A 22,183-nucleotide genomic window follows, 5' to 3' on the forward strand; every position below is an offset into this window, starting at 1 on the left:
ATTCTCTCCAGACAGTTTGAAGCATCTTTGGTTCTTTTAATGATCCCTTTCTCTCCCATAGGCTCAAAGAACTTCATCCCTATTAAACACTCTTCTTGCTCCCATCTATACCCAGCACACATTTCTCCTCCTCCTGGTCTCAGTTTAGATGCTACTTTGTTTTTCATTCATTCATTCTTTTTTTTAATGGAGCTACTGGGGAATGAATCCAGGACTTCGTGCATGCTAAGCATGCGCTCCCCGCTCGATGCTACTTTCCTGAGGGACCTTTTCTTGACACGACCCCTCACCCCCATTGTAATGACTCGTTTTGTAGATGTTTTCCTTCTACATAGTATCTTTTAGTCTTTGACCATTTGTAAGTATGTTTGTACAATTTTGAACCCTTTAAAAGTATTGATTTTGAATTATCAAAGTACGATGTGCTTGTTAAAAAAAACAAACAATACATAAATATATGGTGGAAAAAAATGAAAAGTCCCATTCAAACCCTAACCCAACCCAAATTTCATTCCCTTCCACAGAGGGGACCACTCTAACAGTTTGGTGAGTATCCCCTTAGTCCTTTAAAAATATGCTTGCATATGTAAGAGCTCAAACTATAAAATTTTCAGGAGAAAATAAAGGCATAAGTCTTTTCAACTTAGGGTTAAGCAGTGATTTCTTAGATATGACACCAAAAGCATAAGTACAAGAGATAAAATAGACAAATTGGATTTCATCAAAATTAAATTTTTAAGAAAGTGAAAACACAACCCACAGAATGGGAGAAGATATTTGCAAATCACATACCCCCTAGTAATGCAGAATATATAACGAACTTACAACTAAACAATAAAAAGGCAAATAACCCAATGTAAATTAGGCATAAGAGCTGAGTAGAAATTTCTCCAAAGAAGATATGCAAATGGCCAAGAAGCACACAAAAAGATACTCAACATCATTAGTCATCAGGGAAATGTAAATCAAAGCCATAATAAACATGTGAGAAAAAATTTGCAGGTAAAGTAAAACACACAGACACACACACACAAACAAATACAAAAATACAATGAGATACAGCTTCATATCCCTAGAATAGATGTGACCAAAAGAGACAGGTATTGGACAGAATGTGGAGAGATGGGACCCCTCCTACATTGCCAGTGGAAATTTAAAATGATGCACCAGCTTTGGAAAACAGTTTGGCACTTCCTTAAAAACATAGAGTTACTATATAAATTAGCAATTCTACTTCTAAGTATATATCCAAGAGAAAATTTTCATAGCAAGATTACCCATAATAGTCAAAAAGTGGAAACAACCCAAGTGTCCATCAACTGGTGAATGAGTATGATATGGAATTTTATATATATATACATGTGGTGGAATATTATTTGGCAAAGAAAAGGAGTGAAGTACTGATACATGCTACAATATGCATGGGCCTTGAAAACACTATGCTAAATGAAAGATACCAGTCAAAAAGACCATACATTTATGATTATATTTGTTTATACCCAGAATACACAAACCTATAAAGACACAAAGTAGATTAGTGGTTGCCTAGGACTGAGGGGGTGGGGGAAATGGGACAGCCAATGGGTACACGGTTTCTTTTGGGGTTGATGAAAATGGTCTAAAATTAGATGATCATGATGGTTGATGGATGATACTTGTGTATGTACAGCTCTGTGGATATTCTGAGAAACATTGATTTCTTCATTTTAACTGTATGCTCTAAATGTATTATATGTGAATTTTATCCCAATAAAACTGTTAAAGTGCATTTATAAACATCTAGTATGTGTAAACTCATAATGCAGGTGGATTTTAAAATATAAATAGGATCATACTATACAAATTGTTCTATGACATTTTTTAATCATTTTTTTATGTCAGCTCATGTAGTTCCATTTAATTCTTTGGAAAGTTTGCATAGCATGCCAGTAACTGCACAATTTTCTTACTGGTGGCATTTGGCTGACCAAAAAACAAACAAACAAAAAAACCTCTCAAATTCTACCAAACATTTAAGGAGTAAATAATACCAAATAATAGCAATTCTACATGACTCCCATTAAGCTGAAGAGGAGGGAAGACTTTCCTACTTGTTTTATGAGGCCATCATTACTCTGATACCAAAGATACAGCAGACAAAGATATAGCAAGAAGATAAAACTACTGACCACTAAACAAACAGACAAAAACAAAAACAAAAACCCTACAGACCACTATCCCTTGTGAATATAGATGTAAAAATTTTAATGGCATTTTCATCTGAATAAATACTTTCATAATAAGTTGAATTCCTAACAGAATAAACCGCCACAGTTTGTGGTAATTTGTTACAGACATCCCAGGAAACTAACCCAATAGTCTATACAAAAAGTTCTGTGGAATCTACAAAAAAGCTTCTCAAACTAATGATTGAGTTTCACAAGATTTCAGGATACAAGGTCAAGAAATCAATACAAAATAAAAAATAATAATTCATTATTAGAAATTAATTTTATCATTATAAATAATAATGAAAACAAAAAGCAATTTTATTTCTATATTCCAGTAATAAACAGAAATTGAAATTTAAAAAATTACCATTTACAATAGCATCAAAAAATATGAGTCACTTAGGAATCACTCAAGCCACAAATAGGGAAAAATATCTGCAAATTACATATTTCAAAATGATGTACCACCGCATACCCACTAAGATGGTAGATACCCACTAATGATCATTAAAGTAGAAAATAACAAGTGTTGGTGAGGATGTGGAGAAATTGGAACACTTGTGCGCTGTTGGTGAAAATGTAAATGGGTGTAGCCATTATGGGAAAACAGTATGTCAGTTCCTCAGAAAATTAAGAAGAGGATTACCATATGGTCCAACAATTTACCTTCTGGGTATATACCCCAAAGCACTGAAAACAGGGTCTTGAAGAAATATTTGTACACCCATGTTCAGAGCAGCCTTATTTCCAACAGCTCCAAAGTGGAGGCAAAACAAGTGTCCACTGATGGATAATGGATAAGTAAAACGTAAACTATTAATCTGCCTTAAAAAAGAAGGAAATTCTTACTCACGCTGCAACATGGATGAACTCTGAGGACATTACACTAAGTGAAATAAGCCAGTGATAAAAAGATAAATACTGCATGATCTCATTTATGTGAGGTACCTAGAGTAGTCAAATTCATAGGGACAGGAAGTAGAATGAATGCTGCTAGAGGCGGGGGGTGGGAGAATGGGGACTTGTTTAGTGGGTGTAGAGTTTCAAATTTACAAGATGAAAAGAGTTCTGGAGATTGGGTGTACAATGTGAGTGTACTTAACACTGCTGAATTGTACATTTAAAAATGGTTAGGATGGTAAAGTTGATGTTATGTACATTTTGCCACAATTAAAAACAAAAAAGATGTGCATCCATAAAATCTAAAGAATTCTCAAAATGTGATTTCAATGAGAAAACGAGCAATTCAATTGAAAAATGGGAGATAGATTTGAGCAGAGAACTTCCCCAAAGAAGAGCTACAGATGGCAAACCCAAGAAAAGATGCTCAACCTGATTAGTCTTTTAAGGAAATGCATATTAGAACAACAAGGAGATACTACTTTCCACCTACTAGAATGTCTAAAATAAAAAAGACTGACCATTAAGTGTTGTTGAGGATATGGTAGAACAGAAACTCTCATACACTTGTGGTGTGGGTATAAAATGATGCAACCATTTTGGAAAATGGCTTAGCAGTTTAAAAATGTTAAATTCATTCAGCCATTCCACTCCACGAAAAAAGAAAGTATATATACATATAAAGATTTGTGCATAAAAGTTCATAGCAGCTTTAGGTGTAATAGCCAAAAAATGGAAACAACCCAAACGTTCATCAATTGATGAATGGATAAACTATGGTATATTCATATAGTAATGGAATCTCTGGCAATAAAAGGAATGAAGTGCTTATACATGCTACAACATGCACAAATCTCAAAATAATTATGCTAAGTAAAAGGAGCCAGATAGAATAATCTGCAATTCTAGAAAATGCAAATTAATCTACAGTGACAGAAAGCAGATCAGTGGTCACTTGGGCGTGGAGGTGGGGTGGGATGTACAAAAAGAGGAAGAAAGGAGGATATACAAAAGGGGAGGAGGAATCTTTTGGGGGCAAAGTATGTGTTTATTATTTTAATTGTGATGATGGTTTCACAGGTATATATATATAAACTTATAAAAGTGTACACTTTAAATATGTGTAGTTTATGAAACATCTTTATATCTGGAAATTGGTAAAACTGTATTAAAATGATACCACTGAGGGAAACTGGGGGAAACGTACAAAGGACCTCTGTACTATATTTCTAAGTCCTGTGAACCTATAATATTTCAATATAAAAATTTTTTAAAAAGTGTTAGTGCTTGTCAAATTGCTCTGTGTAAAGCTATACCAGTTTAACGCTCTTCAAAGCTGTTTGAGAGAGATCTGTTTGTCCACAACCTAGGGATAGTGGGTGCAATAAATATTGATTACTTTTACCAGTCCAAAAGGCACAATGTGGTTGTTCAATTTATATCCCTTTGCATACTAGACCAATTTAATGTAATTTCAGGTTTTGTTTTTATTTCTTCTTTGAAGTGCCTGTTTCTAACCTTTGCTGTCTTGCCTCTTTTAGATGTTTGCTCAGATGTCACTTTACAGCAACTTTCCTGAGCCCACTATTTAAAATTGCAGCACCCTCCCATTACCCACTCCAGCTTTATTTTCCTCTGTAGGGATTTATCACCATCTGACATACTATTCAGTTTACTTATTTACCTTATTGAACATCTAACTGTCCTCGCTAAAATATCAATGCATTGAAGGCAGGGATTTTTGTCTTTTATTCAGTACACAATTCCCAATACCTAGAACGAAGCTGGCACATTGTAGGCACTCAGTACATTTCTTGAATGAAAGAATGCATTTTTTTTTCCTTTTGGGGTGTTTGTCTTTTTCTTGTTGACTTAAGAATTCTATATATATTAGGGAGATTACCCCTTTATCATAAAGGGTGCACGTATTTTCCCCTATTGATGTTTGTCTTTTACTTTATATTTAGAAATTTAAAATTTTATATCTGTCTTTCATGGCTTCTGAGTCTTGTATCTTCCTTCTCCAAGATTATAAACATTTTTCTATATATATGTCTTCTAATCCAATAGATTTTTTCCCTTGCAGAGCTTGAATTCATTCAGAATTTATTTTTCTGTCATATATGAGGTAGCAATAGTCTTTTATTTTGTTTCCAAATGATAGCCAACTGTCTGTATTTTTCTTAACTTAAAAAAGTGTGTTTTTCCCTGTCTTCCTAATCAACCTTTCAAAGGGCTGGCTGGTATTCTTTTTATCTGAAAAAAAAAAAGATTCCTTTCCTGTTGTGCAATTAAGTCAACATTTATTCATTTCTTATATTTCATGCAATGGAACGTAATCTTTGTATTCTGCAGAATCATTGAGTACAGCACCTAGCACATACATGGCGGGAGCAGAAACTGTGGGATGAGTAAATAAAGGAACAGATATCTGTGTACCTGCTCCGTGGGGCAGTGAGGTCCTGGCGGGCAGGCCTCTGAAAGCTGGTTTTAGATCACACAGGCCAGTGACAAAGTTTTCACCGAACTATGGAGAAATTTAAAAATAGGGACAATTATGCACATATGTACACAGAAGTGTAGAGAAAAATCATTGTAAGGCTGTCAACTGTTTTTTCTTGGGAAGAATCCTGAAATCTTGTGTTTCCTTTTCTATTGTTCTGCTATTATCATTAATTTCATGTTCATGAAATCCAAAAGTCGAGGAAACATTGTAGTCCTGCTCTTCGATCCAATATTTATTGAACCATCTGCTCAGTGTGGTCACTGCTATAGGTATCGAGGATGCAGCAAGAAAGAGCCCGGCAAGAAGCCTGTAGTTTTAGCAGGGAGGGTCTCCACAGTTTACTGCAGGTGGGAAACGAGGAAGGAAGAGGACAGGGTGACAGGTATATTGCGTAGCTGAAAACTGAGGCCCAGGGAAGGGCAAGGAATAGCTCTAAAGCGTACAGCGGGTCACCAGCTGGTCCTCAGACTTCGGGCATTAGTTCTGCGGGCCGGGAACTGAGGGAGCGGGGACGGGGGGCGTGTTCCTAGCGCCCTCTTGCCCCGCCCACCCCGCCGAGCCGCGGGCGTCGGGAGAAGGGATGGCACGTGAACCCGGCGGGGCGGGGCGGAGCGGAACGCGCGCGCCAGCGGCTGCGTTTCCGGTCGGAGGCCTTTACCGAGCGCCCCGCGTCCCTGGGGGGCGGCGGTGGCGGAGGCAGCGGAGGCAGCGGAGGCAGCAGGGGGATCCGGAAGTTAACACCATGTCGAGTCTGCATAAGAGCCGGTAAGGGGTTGGGGAAACCACCGAGGTCGACCAGCCAGACCACTCCTTGGCCTGGTTGCCCCTTCTGCCTTGCGGAGGGGGCGCGCGGATGCGGCCAGGGACTGGAACTACTCCCCTCATCCCCCTGGCAGGGGGGTGGTCTCGGGCGCCCACCTTCCAACCTCATTGCCTGTGGTGGGCCTGGGCGGGTACAGAGGGGAGTCACTTCTGCCCCTCGGCGTCGCCCCTCCTCTGTTTTTCTCTCTCTCTCTCCCCCCGGCACACTGGATCCCTGGTTCCCCTTCCCCTGGTGTCTTCATCATCCAAGGCCTCGATGCCCCATCCCGCCCCCACCGCCCGTCCTTTTCTCCCTTGTTAACCCTTTGCCCCAGTACCCTCCTCTATCCAAACGCGTCCCACTTGCCGTTTCTTACTAGAAGTGCTAGAAAACCTGGATTCTCCAGTCTGTCCTCTCCCCCAGGCCAAATCCCGCAGCGTTGGCTAATTTTGCTCACTCTTCACTTTTCCTCCGGGGCTTGTTTTTTAAACCTTTTGTCCTTGCCTGAAGGGAGGCCCAGAGGTCTTCTGATGGTTATATCCTTGAGTCTGGACTGCTGCGTGCAGATTACACAGGTCCTTGTCTACAGATCAAATTACTCCTGGTTCCTAGGGTTCTTTGAGTTCAGATAGTTGCACTGTGGTTTGGGCCTGGCCAGTAGGGAGTGCCCAATAAATGCCAGCTCCATAAGTATTAGAATGTATCCAATTTCATGGTGCTCATTTGAAAACCTCTAGACAAGAATATCTCTGTTTTTGGTCTTAGAGGAAAAAGTGATATATAGTTATCCAGAGCTGCCTTTGGACTGGACCTTGACTGAGCTTTGCTATTTTTATGTCCTGAGGGGGAGGGAGGAGCAGGTTGGGGACTGGTGGTGTGAGGAAGCTGTGTGAGCTTCAGGGGTGGTCCCTAATCCTGTCATCTTGGGGTCTGGTTGTGCTTAATTTGCCTCCCCTCCCTTCCTTCTAGGATTGCAGATTTCCAGGATGTCCTGAAGGAGCCCACGATTGCCTTGGAAAAGCTTCGGGAACTCAGTTTTAGTGGTAAGAGGCAACTCTCCATTTTCAGGGTTTTCCTAGAGCAGTGTTGTGACCAAGATGGAAGGAAGGGTGCCCAGGGCCACACCTGGCCAGTTCTGGGAGCCAGCCTGCCTTTTGGGGCCTTCTCCAGATTCTGTGGAACTGAACAACTGGTGACTACCTTGAGCTTGGAGGGGGTTCCCAGAGCAGTGGTGGCCACAGCATGCCTGTAGGCCTTAAACATGGTGCTTATTGGTCTATAGATGATGCTGATTGCCTCCTGAGAGTAACTGGAGGGACAGAGGGAGCTTCTTGAGCCACGGTCAGGTCTTTCCTCATTCCTCAGCGAGCTTCCTGTGTTGTAGAGTTTGGTTAGCTGCAGAGTGGTTCCTTGTTCTCCCCGTGGCTTAGGATCAAAGCCAACTGAGGCAACAGTGAACTTGGTTAATGATAAAATTCCAGCCTTGAGACACTGACTTTAAGGAGCTAACCTCCAGCAGTTTTTGACTTTGCCCTCCCTGGCCTTGTTAACTTTCCAGCACGGAGACTTTTGTTTGTCTTTAAAAATACCTGAAGGTGTTTGGTGTAGCTTCCCATGACTGCTCTGCCCTTGTAACTTCGTCAGTAAGGAATGCTTGAGTCGCCCCTGAATCCCCATGCGAATTCGGAGGTGGGCGCATTAGCTCCTGTTCACCATAGTAGGGATACCGTAGCAACAGCTGCCTTAGCAAAGTTCCTGCCAGTGTTTCAGGAGACCTTTGTCTTTCTGTTCAGCAGTGATAGGCCCTGAAGATCTTCAGGGGTTGTGGAATCTGTGCTGAGCTGAAGAATCTGCCAGGCTTCAGGGGAGGCAGTCTGCGGTAGTGGTTTAGAGTTTGGACTCTAGAGTCAGACAGACCTAAATTTGAGTCCTTGATTGCTCTGCCTTTATAGATGAGTTTCTTTATCTATAAAATGAGGATAATGATGCTGATCTTCCCTACTTACTAAGGTTATAATGAGGATTAGATGAAATAATGTCTGTAAAGCACAAAGCACATTCGCAGCTTAGTTTATATTCCACAAATGCCTGTGGAATACCTGCAGTGTGCTGTGCCCTGTGCTAGGTACTGGGACTGTAAGACAGATTTGGTTTTCGTCTTTCTGGGGCGTACCCAGTAGCAGGGGTTACAGATGTTAAATAAACATACAAATTATATTATGCAATAGTGTTGTGGGGGATGCTGTGAAGGAGAAGTCACGGGGCCATCATTGTTTATATCAATAGGCCTGACTTTGTTGGGGAAGAGATGGAGGGAGCTCTGTCCCCGGGAGCAAGGATCCTGGAGAGAAAGTATACACAAGATTAGCATCTAGGCTAGTGATCTTTCTGGCAGGAAACGATTCTTGAAGACGTACTTTTGCCCACTCCACTGCCTGCTGGCTGGCTCTGAGGTGGAGGGCTGGGGGTTCTGGGACTCTGCGGGGGCGTGACCTTTGCCTGCTGTGTCCACAGGCATCCCCTGTGAGGGCGGACTGCGGTGCCTCTGCTGGAAGGTGGGTGTGCCTGGGGTGGGGCTTCTGCTCTGCTGAGAGTCCCTGGGTTCCTGCATGGGCTGCCCCCACCCCTGGCCCCTTCTTCCTGTTCTCTGCCTTTCCTTGCTTGTCCAAGGAAACTTTTCTGGGAAGTTCTGGGTTTTCTGTTTCTCTTGGCATCCCCTCCAGGATCCCCTTGGGGATGGAACACTTTGTGATGCCAGTGAAGCTCTCTGCTTCCTGGTCCAGACGGTGCAGTGGAAATGATGCTTATTGGGATAAAAAAAAAGGCTGTGCTTTGTCTGAAGCTTGTCTCTGAGGTGGGAGCCGTAGTCCAGTGTTCAAGTTTCTAGCCCCTTTGAGCACAAGGTTTTGTTATCATTTGAAAGAGTCTGTGAGGAAAAGCAGTGGAAAGGGCTAGTTTGGGATAAAGGAGGGGGAAGCCAGCGGGGAGGAAGGGGAGGCTGCCCCCAGCCTACGTCTCCGTTCCTGGGTTTTAGCGCATCTTGCCTTCTCTGGGCTTTATCAGACATTTTCCTTGAGGCCTGTCAGCTTCTGTCTATTGTCCAGGGTTGGGCTGGGGGAGCGCCAGAACTTTACTCTTCTCTCCCTGTGTAGATTCTCTTGAACTACCTCCCCTTGGAGAGAGCCTCCTGGAGCTCCATCCTGGCTAAGCAGAGGTGAGACCCTGCGAAAGAGGGATGCCGGGAGGCCTTTGTATCAGGCAGTATCAGACTGAGCCAGTCCTGCTTCCTGTTGCTGCCGCTCTGCTCGGGCTCCCTGGGCAAGACCTTTGGGAACCATCCCTCTCTCCTCTCCTCCAGGGAGCTGTATTCTCAGTTCCTGAGGGAAATGATCATCCAGCCTGGCATTGCCAAGGCCAACATGGGTGTGTCCAGGGAAGATGTGACCTTTGAGGACCATGTGAGTAGGGTCAGCAGTGAGAACTGAGGCTACGGAGTGGGGAGGGGTGTGGGCGTTGGGGTGGACTAGGTCCCTCACCTGGAGGCCGGGTGCAGTTGCTCGTGGGCCTCTCTGGCCCTCCCAGTACCTCCTTTCTGTGTTTGGCTGCTTAGCCCCTGAAGGCTGTCGCTTCTCCCCAGGCCCGGTCAGGAATAGGAGTGATGCCCGGGGTCTGGGGAGCACTGTGCCTGCAGCATGGAGCCTCTGTGTGCCTTGTCTCCTTTCCTCCTCATCCCCCTTCCTTGAAGAAGGTTCTGTGATTTTATAGTTGAAGGGAATCAGAGCAGGGTCGGGGTGAGGATAAACGGCCTTTCTGTGGCCCCGAGGAAGCCTCACCCTGCCCACAAATACCAAGCTCCTCCCTGGTACTTCACAGTTGGAAAGTGGAGATGGTTGGACCCAGGCGGATTCTCCAAGGACTGGAATTGGCAACTCAGAGTATTGATGAATTAGATTTGAAGAGACCTAATGAGACAACATTCATTCATTCGGCAAGCATTCAGTGAGCACCTGTTACATGCAGCATTCTAGAACTGTGGACAGAAAACACAGAGTCCCTGCAGAGCAAGGAGGGGCTCAGAGCAGACTGCAGGGCTCGTCCACTGGGTGTGGAGTTTGGTCATGGTTTGGGAGGCTGCGGGAGGTCTGTGCTGCCCCCCGACTTGCTCGTTGTCTGTCTCGGCCACAGCTGGGTCTCTGGTGGGAATGTCGGTTCGGGCACTGCTCAGCCCCCAGACTGGTGTCTGCTCCTGGGGCCCTATGTGGCCGAGGACAGAGCAGCTCATTTTCTCCCCACAGCCACTCAACCCCAACCCTGACAGCCGCTGGAACACGTACTTCAGGGACAACGAGGTGCTGCTGCAGATCGACAAAGATGTCCGGTAAGCCGGGCGCTGGCCCGTAGGAATTCTGGGCTTTTTCTAGTTCTGCCCTGTCCCTTCCCAGCCCAGGCCCCGCAGGGTGTTTGAGGAAGTGTTGGTCAGCTGTCCCGGTAGCTGAGTCTAGTCCCCAGCGATAGCAGGCCTGGGGATGGGGCTGGCGCTGCAGGGAGTGCCTGGCTCTCCTCTCCCTGCCTGAGCTGCAGCCGTGGCCCTGGCGTTTAGGGATTCTCTGCTCCTTCCTTGAACAGATATTGAGGCCCTCCTCGGTGGCAGGCTCAGTGCCAAGCTCAGGGTTGAGCCTGGAACAGATAGACATAGTCCCTCTCCTTAAGGAGCTTAGAATCTGGTGGGGAGGATGGGGACACAGATGTTCGGTAAAATAGACCTTCTATGTAACTAACATTTCTGGTAAATGCTCTGAAGACGGAGCTCAGGGTGGTTCAGGGTGCTCGGGAAGCCTTGCCCGTTTCAGCTGAGATCTGAGGAGTGGGGGCTCCAGCGAGGAGGGAGGGAAAGGCCATGGTGGGCGAGGAGCTGCCTGTGGGAAGGCCCTGAGAGCCCATGGGGCTTGGCCCTTCAGAGAAGCAGTGTGAGATCCACACCGGGGGCAGGCAGGGGTCAGACCTTGGACTTGATCGCAAGGACATGGGGCAGTTGTACAAATACTTTAAGCATACGAGTGACCGGGCCAGAAATTTTGGTTTTTTTTTTTTTTTTAATTGTGAGCTACGTTGTGTGCATGTGTGTGCTTTTTGACTTGGTGGAGAAACATGGAGACGCTGGCTCTACTGTCCTGTTAGGTTGGTGCGTCTGGTGAGGGTGGAATCTCCCACATGGCTGGGTGGGGAGCGAGGAGGCCTCGTGCGCAGTGGAGCCACGTGGTTAGAACTTGGGTTCTGGAGGCCGTCTGCCATGTTTTAGTTCTACCAGTTAGCTGTGTCCCAGCTCCTCAACCCCCTGGGTGCTGCTCCCCGCCTGTGCCCATTTTGCCCAGGCCCTGGCTCAGGCGGCCCCGGTGGGACCCCAGCCCAGAGCGGCTCGGCCAGGTTGCGGAATGGGGCGCTTGCCTCTTTCGTTCTCGGGTTGGGGCAGCTCTACCCACGAGGTGTTTTAATGTCCCAGTTTAAGTCAGAAACCACGTCTTGAACCTAGTCCTGGGGAACAGGTTCTAACCCTGATATTGATTGTGGCACGTCATTCAGCTTTTCGAGGGCAAGGTTGCAATGTGCTGTGTATAAGGAGTCTGAAAAATGTGCATACACTGCAATATGTATATTTTAAAAACTTGATCACATTCTAGTGTTTGTTTTTCTTTTTCTTGATCACATTCTAGAGACTGTCTCTCAACCTCCTTTTTTCTCTGACTCTGTTTTGGACATCTTCCCACGTCAGCTGTATAATCTGTTGTACAATGTGTAACTTAACCTCTTTTACCATTTTAATCCATAAAGCAGTTAATATTCCTGTACAAATTAGATATTTTTGACATGGAAAGATGTTTGTGGTTTAAGAGAGAAGTTAGACTGTAAGATCCTAAGGACACTTAAAAATATGTGTATGTGTGAGTGTGTTTGTGTGTGTGTGTATCTATTTGCAAATACACATAAGATGTATGGGTATGTTTACATATACAGTGACTGTATTGCTTATTAAAAACTTGTTTTTAAAATAAAATATTATTAATTAAAAACCATACATACACACAGTTGGCTTTTGGAATGCTGGGGCACCTGGCAGCAAGGTGCCGATGGAATGCCCCAAACCTCCACTCTGAGTAACAGTACTCTTCCGTTCCCTCTTGACAGGAGGCTGTGCCCAGACATATCCTTCTTCCAGAGGGCCACTGAGTACCCCTGCCTCCTCATCCTGGATCCCCAGAATGAGTTTGAGACCCTTCGTAAGCGGGTGGAACAGACGACGCTGAAATCCCAGACGGTGGCCCGGAACCGGAGTGGGGTCACAAATGTGAGAGGCAACATGGGGGCCCAGGGACTCCCTGTGAAAGCCTTTTCCTTCCTGCTTCCCTTGGACTACTGCCCACAGGCCATCAGGCCCCTGACCATCTTTCCTGTTACTCAAAGCAGCCTTGGTCCTTCCAGGGCCACCTCTGGGCTCTTTCCGAAAGTCAGGTATCAAAGGCTGGGTGTAACGGGTGCCAGGTGAGGGCCCTGCCGTGCAGTAAAGGAGCCATACTTCTGGTCTTGCGATGGAGATGGCTCTCGGAAAAGTAATTACAAGTGTGAGGACAACAGTGATGGGGTGGAAGATGAGCCAGTCTGAGTGTCAGGGAAGACTTTCCTGGGAAAGTGACATTTACGCTGAGGCTGCAAGGATGAAGAGGAAAGAGCCTTCTAGGTAGTGAGGAGGGAATGTGTGGTTGTCCTCAGGCAGGAGAGAGCAGGGTGTGTTCAAGGAAGGGAGGAGTCCAGCATGAGGTGGGGGTAGGGGAGAGGGAAGGGTTGCTGGGGGGTGCGGGAGAGGTGAGTGGTGATGAGGCCACTCGGGTCTTTATCCTGAGGGCTGGGGACCCCTGCAGCATTCTCAGCTGGGCAGTGCTGTGATTCGGGTCTGCCTTTGCGAAAGACTGCTGCGGGTCCTGGGGGAATATTGATTGAAGGGGCAGGAATGGAGGTGGAGAGGCTGCCTGGGAGGGTCCAGGGAAGGGTGGGTGGGTCGGGGTAGGCTGTAGCTGGGAGAGAGGTGAGAGACCAGACCGAGGAGAAAGGACTGTGCTGGCCAAGTTAGGCTGAGCTTTTGAATCTCAGGCTTCTAGCAGATTCCTGTGATTCTGAGAAGCTGTTTATAGCTAAACAAGTATATTTTCTTATTCCTTAACTTACACCTATTGCTTTGGTACCTGAACTCTGACTTGTTCCTCAAAACTTTTCATTGTCCTCCAACAATGGAAAAATCCTTCTCTGTAACCTCCAACAAGCTAGACGCAGGTACTACTGCAGAAGCGTGTTTTCCCCGAGTGGAATGATGGGTCAGGGCTCTGTGTTTCCAGGAGAGCAGCCATTTTTCACCACAGGGGTGACGGGCAGTTCTGGCTGATCCCAGGGGTCCACGTGCCCACAGCAGAGCTGGGTGTGTCAGGAGATGATGAATGCTTGGCTAAATGACTGTATGGCTTGCTGTGCGGGTAGCCTTCCTGCTTGGCTACTGATGTCCTGTCTGCAGGGTAGAATGGGGACCTGGCTTCTGTCATTCATTTTCTACAGTAATTGGGGGCCAAGAACCTTTGGACCTGGTCCTGGTGGCAGAGAACCTGACTGACCACAAGCTTCATCCCTAGATCTCTGGACCTAGGGATGAGTGGGCAGTCTGAGTTAAAGCTGACTGGGCAGGTTTGACCCTGGGCAAGTAACACCAGACTCACCTTCTTGGGTCTCTGTCCCTTCTTCTGCAAACTGGTGTAATTGTTTCCGCTCTGTCTGGCTTACGCAGAGAGGATGAAATGAGGTCATGGCTGTACAGGTTCTTGGAAAGCTGGGAAAGCAGTGGGCATTCTCTGAGGCCTGGACCTCAAGTTCTGGCGTCAGCCAGTCTGAGTGTAAGTCTGGTGCCACCACTTAATGCGAGATGTCTGACGAGTGGCCTAACATTTCTGAGCCTCAGTTTCCTCAACTTGACAATGATGTTGTGGGGGAGGGCAATAGCCCAGTGGCAGAGCGCATGCTTAGCACACATGAGGTCCTGGGTTCAATCCCCAGTACCTCCATTTAAAAAAGAAAAAGAAAAAACAATGATTTTGAGAGAATGCTCTAAGTTGTTCAGAGCATAAATAGAGGAATACTTTTAGAGTACTGTCTTGCACATAGAACACTCTCAGTAAACATTAGTGCTGTGTGTGTGCACATGTACACGCATGTATACGTGTATCCGTGTGCGTAGTACAGTGATATATATAGTGGAAAAGGAGCCTTAATGTCCCCAGGACCCTTGGCTTCCAGGACTGCTTCGTACTCTGTCCCTGCGTGGGTTTGCCTGTGGCTCTCATATAGCTAACCCCAGGTACCTGAATATTTACAAAGCTCCCAAGGGCTCCCAGTGGGCAGCCACTGTTGGGGACCTCTGCCCTATTGCATGAATTTTTAGCAAGGAATCATCATCTCTTTGTTAATCTCCCAACTTTTTCTTAATGAAAATTTTGAAACATTGAGAAAAGTTGAAGAGTACAATGCAAACCTATATACCTAAATTCAGCAGTTGTTAACCTTTTGTCATGTTGTGTATGTGTTATATGCAGACAGTAAGTTGCAGACATTCTGACCTTTTACCTCTAATCAGTTCAGCAGGCATCTCCTGAGAATAAGAACATCCTCCTCCTTACCACTGTCACATCTAGGAAAATTAACCATAATTTATAGTAACATCTAACATCTAGTCTATGATTGGATGTCCTCAGTTGTGCCTAGAATATTTTTCTTTTAAATGCAAACCAGGACCTAGTCAGCACTCATGCACTGCATTGGGATGTCACGTCTCTTTAGTCTCTTGCTCTAGAGTGGGCCTCTACCCTCCCCTACCCCCAACATTTGAGTTTTTGAAGAGTCTTAGCCAGTTGTCTGCTTTTGACATTTTTTTTTAAATTGAAGTGTAACTTAACACACAGTAAGACACATACATTTTAGGTATACAACTGGATGAATTTTTTCTCATGTATCCACCTATGTAACTGCCAAGCAGATCAAGACATGGAACATTTCCATCATCCAGAAAGTTCCTTCATGCCCCCTCTCAGTCAGTACCCCTTCTCTCAGAGGTAAGCACTGTTCTGGGTTTTATCACCATAAATTAGATTTCAGTCCAGCAGTCTTGTAGAATGTCCCACATTCTGGATTTATCTGCTTGTTTCCTTCTGGTGGTGGTGGACACATTCCTCTCTGCCCTGTGTTGCCCGTAAGATGGAAATTAAGCTTCGGCTTAATGGTAAATATTTCTGGTGGGAACAGATGGTCTGTAATGCCACCCACCTTCTTAATGGGCTCTTCGTCTTTCCCCCCAGATGAGCTCCCCACACAAGAACTCGGCACCATCATCCCTGAACGAGTACGAGGTGCTGCCCAACGGCTGTGAGGCCCACTGGGAAGTGGTGGAGCGGATTCTGTTCATCTACGCCAAGCTGAACCCTGGCATCGCTTACGTGCAGGGCATGAATGAGATCGTGGGTCCCCTCTACTATACCTTTGCCACCGACCCCAACAGCGAGTGGAAAGGTAAATGGGCTCTTGCCTTCCCACATCCTTGTTGCTGCCTTCTAGAAAAATGGAATGAGGAAAGCTGGAAGCTGGGCTGGTGGGCTCTATCAGACTACAGCTCACTTCCCTGTTTTGGCATCCATTGCCCCTTGGTCAGATAAGGGGGTTGGCCTGGATCATCTCTGAGATCTTTTCTAGCTCGAACTTTCTAGAATGTTAGATGCTTACTGACCTCTTGATATTTGTAACTGAATTTCTGATAGAGGAGATAAACTATATATATAGGAAGCTCGATGATAGAAAGGATTTATATAAACAATGATGTGAAAAGTGCCATCAGAAGAGCATGCAGTCAGTTGCTAAGCAGGTGTGCAGTGTAGTCAGAATCTGAGAAGAAAGAAGTGATGTCCTTAGTCTGGGGGTGGAGAGTGGACACGGACAGAGAAGGGATGCAGCCTGACTGTGAGGCTGTCATGATGAAAGCGAGACGGCATGGGCCTCGGGAGGGCACCCGCTCTCTCGCAGCTGCCCTCATCCTGCCCGACTCTCCCAGAGCATGCGGAGGCAGACACCTTCTTCTGCTTTACCAACCTCATGGCCGAGATCCGGGACAACTTCATCAAGAGCCTTGACGACTCACAATGTGGCATCACCTACAAGATGGAAAAGGTGTACTCCACCCTGAAGGATAAGGACATGGAACTCTACATGAAACTGGTGAGAACCCCCAGGGCCACGCGGGCCAGGGCATACAGACCAACAGAAAGAGGCAGAGGGGAGCAGGCTCCTGGGCATCCCAGGCCCAGGGTGAGGTCTGGGTTGAGTCTGGGGACTGAAGTGGCTGCTTCTGCCAGGGGGCGTGGACCCCGGTGCCGAGGAGGGGCTGGGAGACTGAGGCAGCGGATGGTGGCAGCCTAGTACCTGGGGGTGAAGAGGAGGTTGATACGGTGCTGACTGTATACCAGGCACAGTGCAGGGCAGTCACTGTATACAGTTAGTTCGGCCTTTTAGAGTCCTCTGGGAGAGGAAGTGTGAACTTCATTTTTAAAAATTACTGGAGTGGCATTCCATGTTTATTTCAGGAAACAGTTCAGTAAAATACATTTATTTATAAATAAAAACCTTTTTGTGGACAAGAAAATATATATGAACATATCTTTTTAAACAACTTTGGAATTGTGTCTTGCTATTTTGTTGACATGCTTTTTCAGTTAGTGATGTTCACTGTGGCTGACCAGAGGGCTCATCTCTACTGGGAAGAATTGTCTCATGGGGTTCTTGTGTGGAGTAAATAAGAGGGATATTTAACATGTTAAGCACAAGGTCAGGCTTGTAGTAAGTGCCCAAAAATGGTTTCTTTGTCCATAAATCCAAAGTTAGAATCTATATAGTGTTTTAAAAGAATTTGGGCCATCATTTATAAATCTAAGGAGCTTATATAAAAGTTTCGGTTTCTGACCTTCTCTCAAAAAATCGGACGATTTGACATCAGCTAGCTACCTCTCTGAGCGAGGCTCCCTGGGCCACCCGGAGCCATCCCTGCCTTAGTGTGCCCGGCACTCACACCTGGCCTGCCAGGTCCTCTGTTGGGTGCTTATCTGAATTCCTGTCTAATAGGCTGCGTGGCGTGCCATGGCAACCAGCCAACATGGATTCTTGCGCCCCACCCCACACCTCTGTCTCCCCAGCAAGAGCAGAACATCAAGCCCCAGTTCTTTGCCTTCCGCTGGCTGACACTGCTGCTCTCCCAGGAGTTCTTGCTGCCAGATGTCATCCGAATCTGGGATTCCCTCTTCGCCGATGACAACCGCTTTGAGTTCCTCCTCGTCGTCTGCTGCGCTATGCTCATGTGAGTGTGGCCGTGAGCGGAGGGGCGGGCAGGGAGTGATCCTCTGGGATTCTCAGACGAGCCTCAAACCAAACTCATCATTGCGGGTGGTGCAGAAGAAGCAGGAAGGGGCCTGGCCAGGCCTGCACTCAGTGGCCTCGGTGCCTAGCGTTTTTGCTGCTTGTTTTTCTTAGACTGATCCGGGAGCAGTTGCTGGAAGGGGACTTCACCGTAAACATGCGGCTCCTGCAGGTAATGGAGTTTGGGCAGGTTTAGTCTTTAGCCATGAGGCAGACGCTTAGCAGGCACCCACCCCACACCGGTCACTGTGGTGGCCTGTGGTCAGGGTCCGGAGAGTGTAGTGGGGCTTAGGAGTCCAGACTTCTGGTGCACATCTGGGTTTAGATCTGGGTTGGCTCCTGGCTTTGCCACTGCCCTTGAGTGTGGTAGGGCCTTGAGTGAATGACTTGGCTTCTCTGAACCAAGTTCTCTGCATAAATAAATCACACCTGGGGCACAGCGTTATTACCTGGTACATGGTAATAATGCTTGTTGGTAATCATGCTCAGACCTGGGGAAGGAAAGTGTGGGCCTTAGTGGTTAAGAACACAGGCTCGAGTCATTCAGCTTTAGGGGGTGGGTGTAGCTCAAGTGGTAGAACGCATGCTTAGCATGCACGAGGTCCTGGGTTCAATCCCCAGTACCTCCCCCAAAATAAATAAACCTAATTACCCCCCCAAAAAAAGTCACTCAGCTTTGGGTTCACATCTTCGTTTAGCTGTGCTAGTCATGTGACCTAAGCCAAGTGGCAACCTCTCTAGGCCTTAATTTCTTTGTCAACACCTGGCCTGGGGTTGGTTTTCAATAACTTCATTGACTAGATCTGTAAAACAGGGGCTGTTGGGGTGACCCTGTGAGCTCATGTATGGACAGTGTCTGGCCCTGTTCCAGGCTTATTGTGAACAGAGCTCAGGGTCCGACAGCAGGATGCGGGGAAAGGTGGGGTGTCTTGGTCATAGGGACGGGGCTATGAGACCTTCTGGGTGGTGGCTATTTGGGTTAAGTTAGTGCTGCAGTGGGTGTAGCAACAGCTCCACGCAGGGTTTGGACAGACTGGGGGTGTCTGGTATCCTGTGGTCCCTACCCCTCAGGCCCAGGGTCCAGCATGGTGACGGGTCCGTTGGGGAGGACCAGGTGCGGCAGAGGTGGTGAAGGCTGAGCTGGCTTCAGCGGCATATTGTCGGCCTTTCCCTGCCCAGGATTACCCCATCACAGACGTCTGCCAGATCCTACAGAAAGCCAAGGAACTCCAAGACTCACAGTAGCCTGGCGGCAAGAGGCCCGGGTTTGGGAGAGAAGCCACTGACCCCTGTGCCCTGGCTTCTGGGACATGCAGAAGCCTGTGGGATCCCAGCTGGGTTTGAGGGAGAAGCTGAGGGTTGGCCTGTCCAGGCCTCTCAGCCTGGCCGCTCCCACCGGGGGCATGCTGCGCCACGCTCCTTCCTAACCCCGAGCCCTGGCTCCTCCCACTCTGACCCTGGGACCCTTTGCCCAGGCTGCTGAGCAAGGCAGAGCTCATGAAGTTGTTTCCTGAGGCTGGGGCAGATGGGGGGCTGGGGGCTGGCAGGGGCCCCTCCTGGTGTCTGCTCTGTGGCTCCCTTCCTCTCCTGCTCTGTCTTCTGGGGTCTGGTCCAGGAGGTGCTTGGCAAATGAGCCAGAAACCACTTCTGGGGGTTGGTGCTCCGGCTTCTCCGTGGGGAGGGTGACACTGAAGGAGCTAAGAGGCTGCCAGGCCCAGGTCACATCCTCTGTCCCTTTCCCACTGAGCATGTGCGTCTGTGTGTGTGTAGCCATAGGCTGGTGTATGTGTCTCTAATCCCCCAGGTGTCTGCTTCCCCTCCGTCTGTGTGTGTGTGTATGTCTGTGCATGGCGGGTGGTATATCCCTCTGGGTCTCTGTTTCACCTTCTCTATCTCTTCATCTCTCCCTCCATCTCTGTCGCAGAGGGTGTGTGTGGCCCTCGCTCTGTCTGCCCTTCTCTCCATTGCTCTCCCTCTGCCCTCCTCTCTTGGGGTGCCTTATCCCCAGCCTCTTCCCCTTTTTCCTCCCCTCCACACCTGTGAACCCTGGAGACAGAATGAAGAGTCTGGCTGAGCAAAGCTCCTGGAGGTCAACCTTGGCCTTTGCACCCTGTTCCCATTTCCCGGCTCTAGGGTCCCGGGTCTCCCAGTCCACAGTGCCTCACTTGAGGGCCCTGAACCTGCTCCCCACCACAGAATTCTTGGAAACCTGCTCCCTGTCACAGAATTGACGGCCCATGAAGCTTTGAGCCTCTTACCCTCCAGCCCAGGGACAGAGGAGGGAGGAGAGGGAGAACTGTGTCCTCCAGAGCTTCCCCCAAAGGTCCTTCTCTCTCAAAGAGGACATGAAGGTGATTCAGTACCCTGGATCCAGGTGCTTCTGAGATGTAGTCATTCCCATGTCTTCCAGGTCCTGGCCCAGGGCAGGCGAGTCCTGTCAAGGGCAAGTGGGACCAAAAGGAGCCTCTCTGGGCCAGGCAGAGCTGAGCTTAAAGGCCCTGGGTCCTGTTGGTGCCAGGAAGGCCAGGTCTCCCCAGGCAGGGGAGGTGGAGGAGGTGCTGGCCCTTCTCTGGGCACCTGCTTGGGCTGTTCCCAGGATCTGGGGCAGGTGCATGCTGAGTGGGAGCAGCTGGCTACTCCTGCTGCTGGGCTGTGGAGGGGTGGGCTTATTCTGACCATGCCCCCTTTCTCGTGCTGTGAGGAGGCAGGTGTTTTGTGCCTGGAAGGCTGGGGAATGTAGCAAGGGTCCTTTTCATCTCAAGACTGGCCAGCAGGGGTCCTCAGGCCCCCCCCCCCCCAGCACCTTCCTGAGTCTGACGGCTAGGACTCCTGGCTGTGGGCCAGGGACGGCTTTCCCCAGGCGGCTCCTTTCCAGGCTGTACCTTGGTTGCTTCTGGGACTTCATGCACTTGCCCTTTTGCCTCCTCTCCCAACAGTTATTTGGGCAATTTTTTACTATTTATTCAGACTCCTGGTTATTTATTGCAGATTGGCAAGTGTTTGATTTGGGGACGAAGGGTGGGGCTAGAAAGGTGTATGAGTTGGAGACATGGTCTTCCTGACCTTCCAAGGTCAGAGTCAGCATCCTCTCCCTGCCTCTGGGACCTTCCTGGTTTTCTAGCAGGTCCTGGCTAGAAGGGCTCTGAGCTCTGTAACAGAACTGGGAATAAGAAGCGAGAAGGCTGGTATCCTTGCCAGATTCCAAGACCTGGCATACTGTTTCCCACCAGCCTGGCTCACCCTCTTCCCAGAACTTGTCAGCTGGTCGTTCAGCTCCAACTTGATACCTTCACAGCCTAAGGCTTGGGCCACAGGCAGGGACCCAGCAGACACTGCCCAGGACACCTGATGCATTCCCTCTTGCCTGTCCCTCTGCCTTCCTTCCTGTGCCCATACTACTTGAAATCTTTGCATCTAATTTGCCTCAGTGGCTGACATTGGTCCAGTGCCCTCTCCTTGACCTTGGGATGAAGGTCAAGAGCGCAGGGACCATGTCCATGTTAGACTGAGCTCCCCAGTGGATACTGCCTGAGGAGAGGACCTGTGCTTGGCAGTCTCCCCTCCCCAGACTCAACGGAGGTCCCCAGAGAGCCAGAGATCCCGAAGCTTCCTGCTTGGGAAGCTGCCCCCCAGGACTTTGGATACCTAAAGAATGGGCTGTATGAATTCAGCAAGTCTCACTCCAAGGATCAGAATGTTAGTCTGCTTTTGTTTTTTCATTTGTTTCATTCTTTGAACCAATGCTGTTGACAAGTTGTCTTTAATAAATCATGTGTTCTTTGCAGTGGGCATTGGTTCTGTGATGGGCTGAAACCTTCCAGACCTTGGAGCAGGAAAAAATACTTGAGCAGAGGTGAAGTCAGGAGGCTCTTACAGTAGTCAAAGGAAAAGGCTAGGAAATTTTGTTTGAAGACCCTGTTCAGCAACGCTCATTTAACTACTGCAATGTGGGCTGAGGGGAGGAGGGAGTGTGGACTGGGGCAGAAGGTATTACATCATGATTTCATAGCAAGTTTTTTTTTAATTGAAAAACATTGAAATTCAACCAGTCACTCATAGCCCACAATCTGGCACTGATAATATGTTAGTCTTTTATTTGCAGATGTAATTTGTATTATATAATTGTCATTTTCCTGATGTATTGTTTTGTGTATTGTCTACCCCCTTTAGGTTGTGAGCAAGTTGCTGTATGATTTTATTTGTATGGGCTATATACTGTTTTATCTAATATACTAAAAATGCCCCAAACCAGTCGCTATTTCTCAATATTTTGCTTAG

The 22,183-nt window shown here is 47.4% G+C and overlaps 1 protein-coding gene across 5 annotated transcripts; it reads left to right on the plus strand.

Annotated features, from left to right (window-relative positions):
* The first annotated feature begins 6,220 nt into the window (after positions 1-6,220).
* TBC1D13 (TBC1 domain family member 13) lies at positions 6,221-22,158 on the plus strand. 5 transcript variants are annotated; one of them, XM_072960242.1, is made up of 12 exons: positions 6,221-6,381; positions 7,388-7,461; positions 8,933-8,973; positions 9,571-9,632; positions 9,777-9,876; positions 10,714-10,796; positions 12,602-12,761; positions 15,805-16,015; positions 16,551-16,714; positions 17,749-17,846; positions 18,020-18,077; positions 19,085-21,689. In XM_072960242.1, the coding sequence occupies exons 1-12, from the start codon at positions 6,359-6,361 to the stop codon at positions 19,148-19,150; spliced, it is 1,140 nt and encodes a 379-aa protein (XP_072816343.1). In that variant the 5' UTR covers positions 6,221-6,358; the 3' UTR covers positions 19,151-21,689. The 5 variants fall into 5 exon arrangements, 4 of the variants coding, with proteins under 4 accessions (XP_072816343.1, XP_072816342.1, XP_006205509.1 ...); XM_072960241.1 differs by lacking the exon at positions 19,085-21,689 and adding an exon at positions 21,691-22,158 and having other exon boundaries at positions 6,222-6,381; positions 17,686-17,846; XM_006205447.4 differs by having other exon boundaries at positions 6,223-6,381; positions 17,686-17,846.
* Positions 22,159-22,183: the final 25 nt, after the last annotated feature.

The sequence above is a fragment of the Vicugna pacos genome, chromosome 4 (genome assembly GCF_048564905.1).
Source record: "Vicugna pacos chromosome 4, VicPac4, whole genome shotgun sequence".
NCBI lineage: Eukaryota > Metazoa > Chordata > Mammalia > Artiodactyla > Camelidae > Vicugna > Vicugna pacos.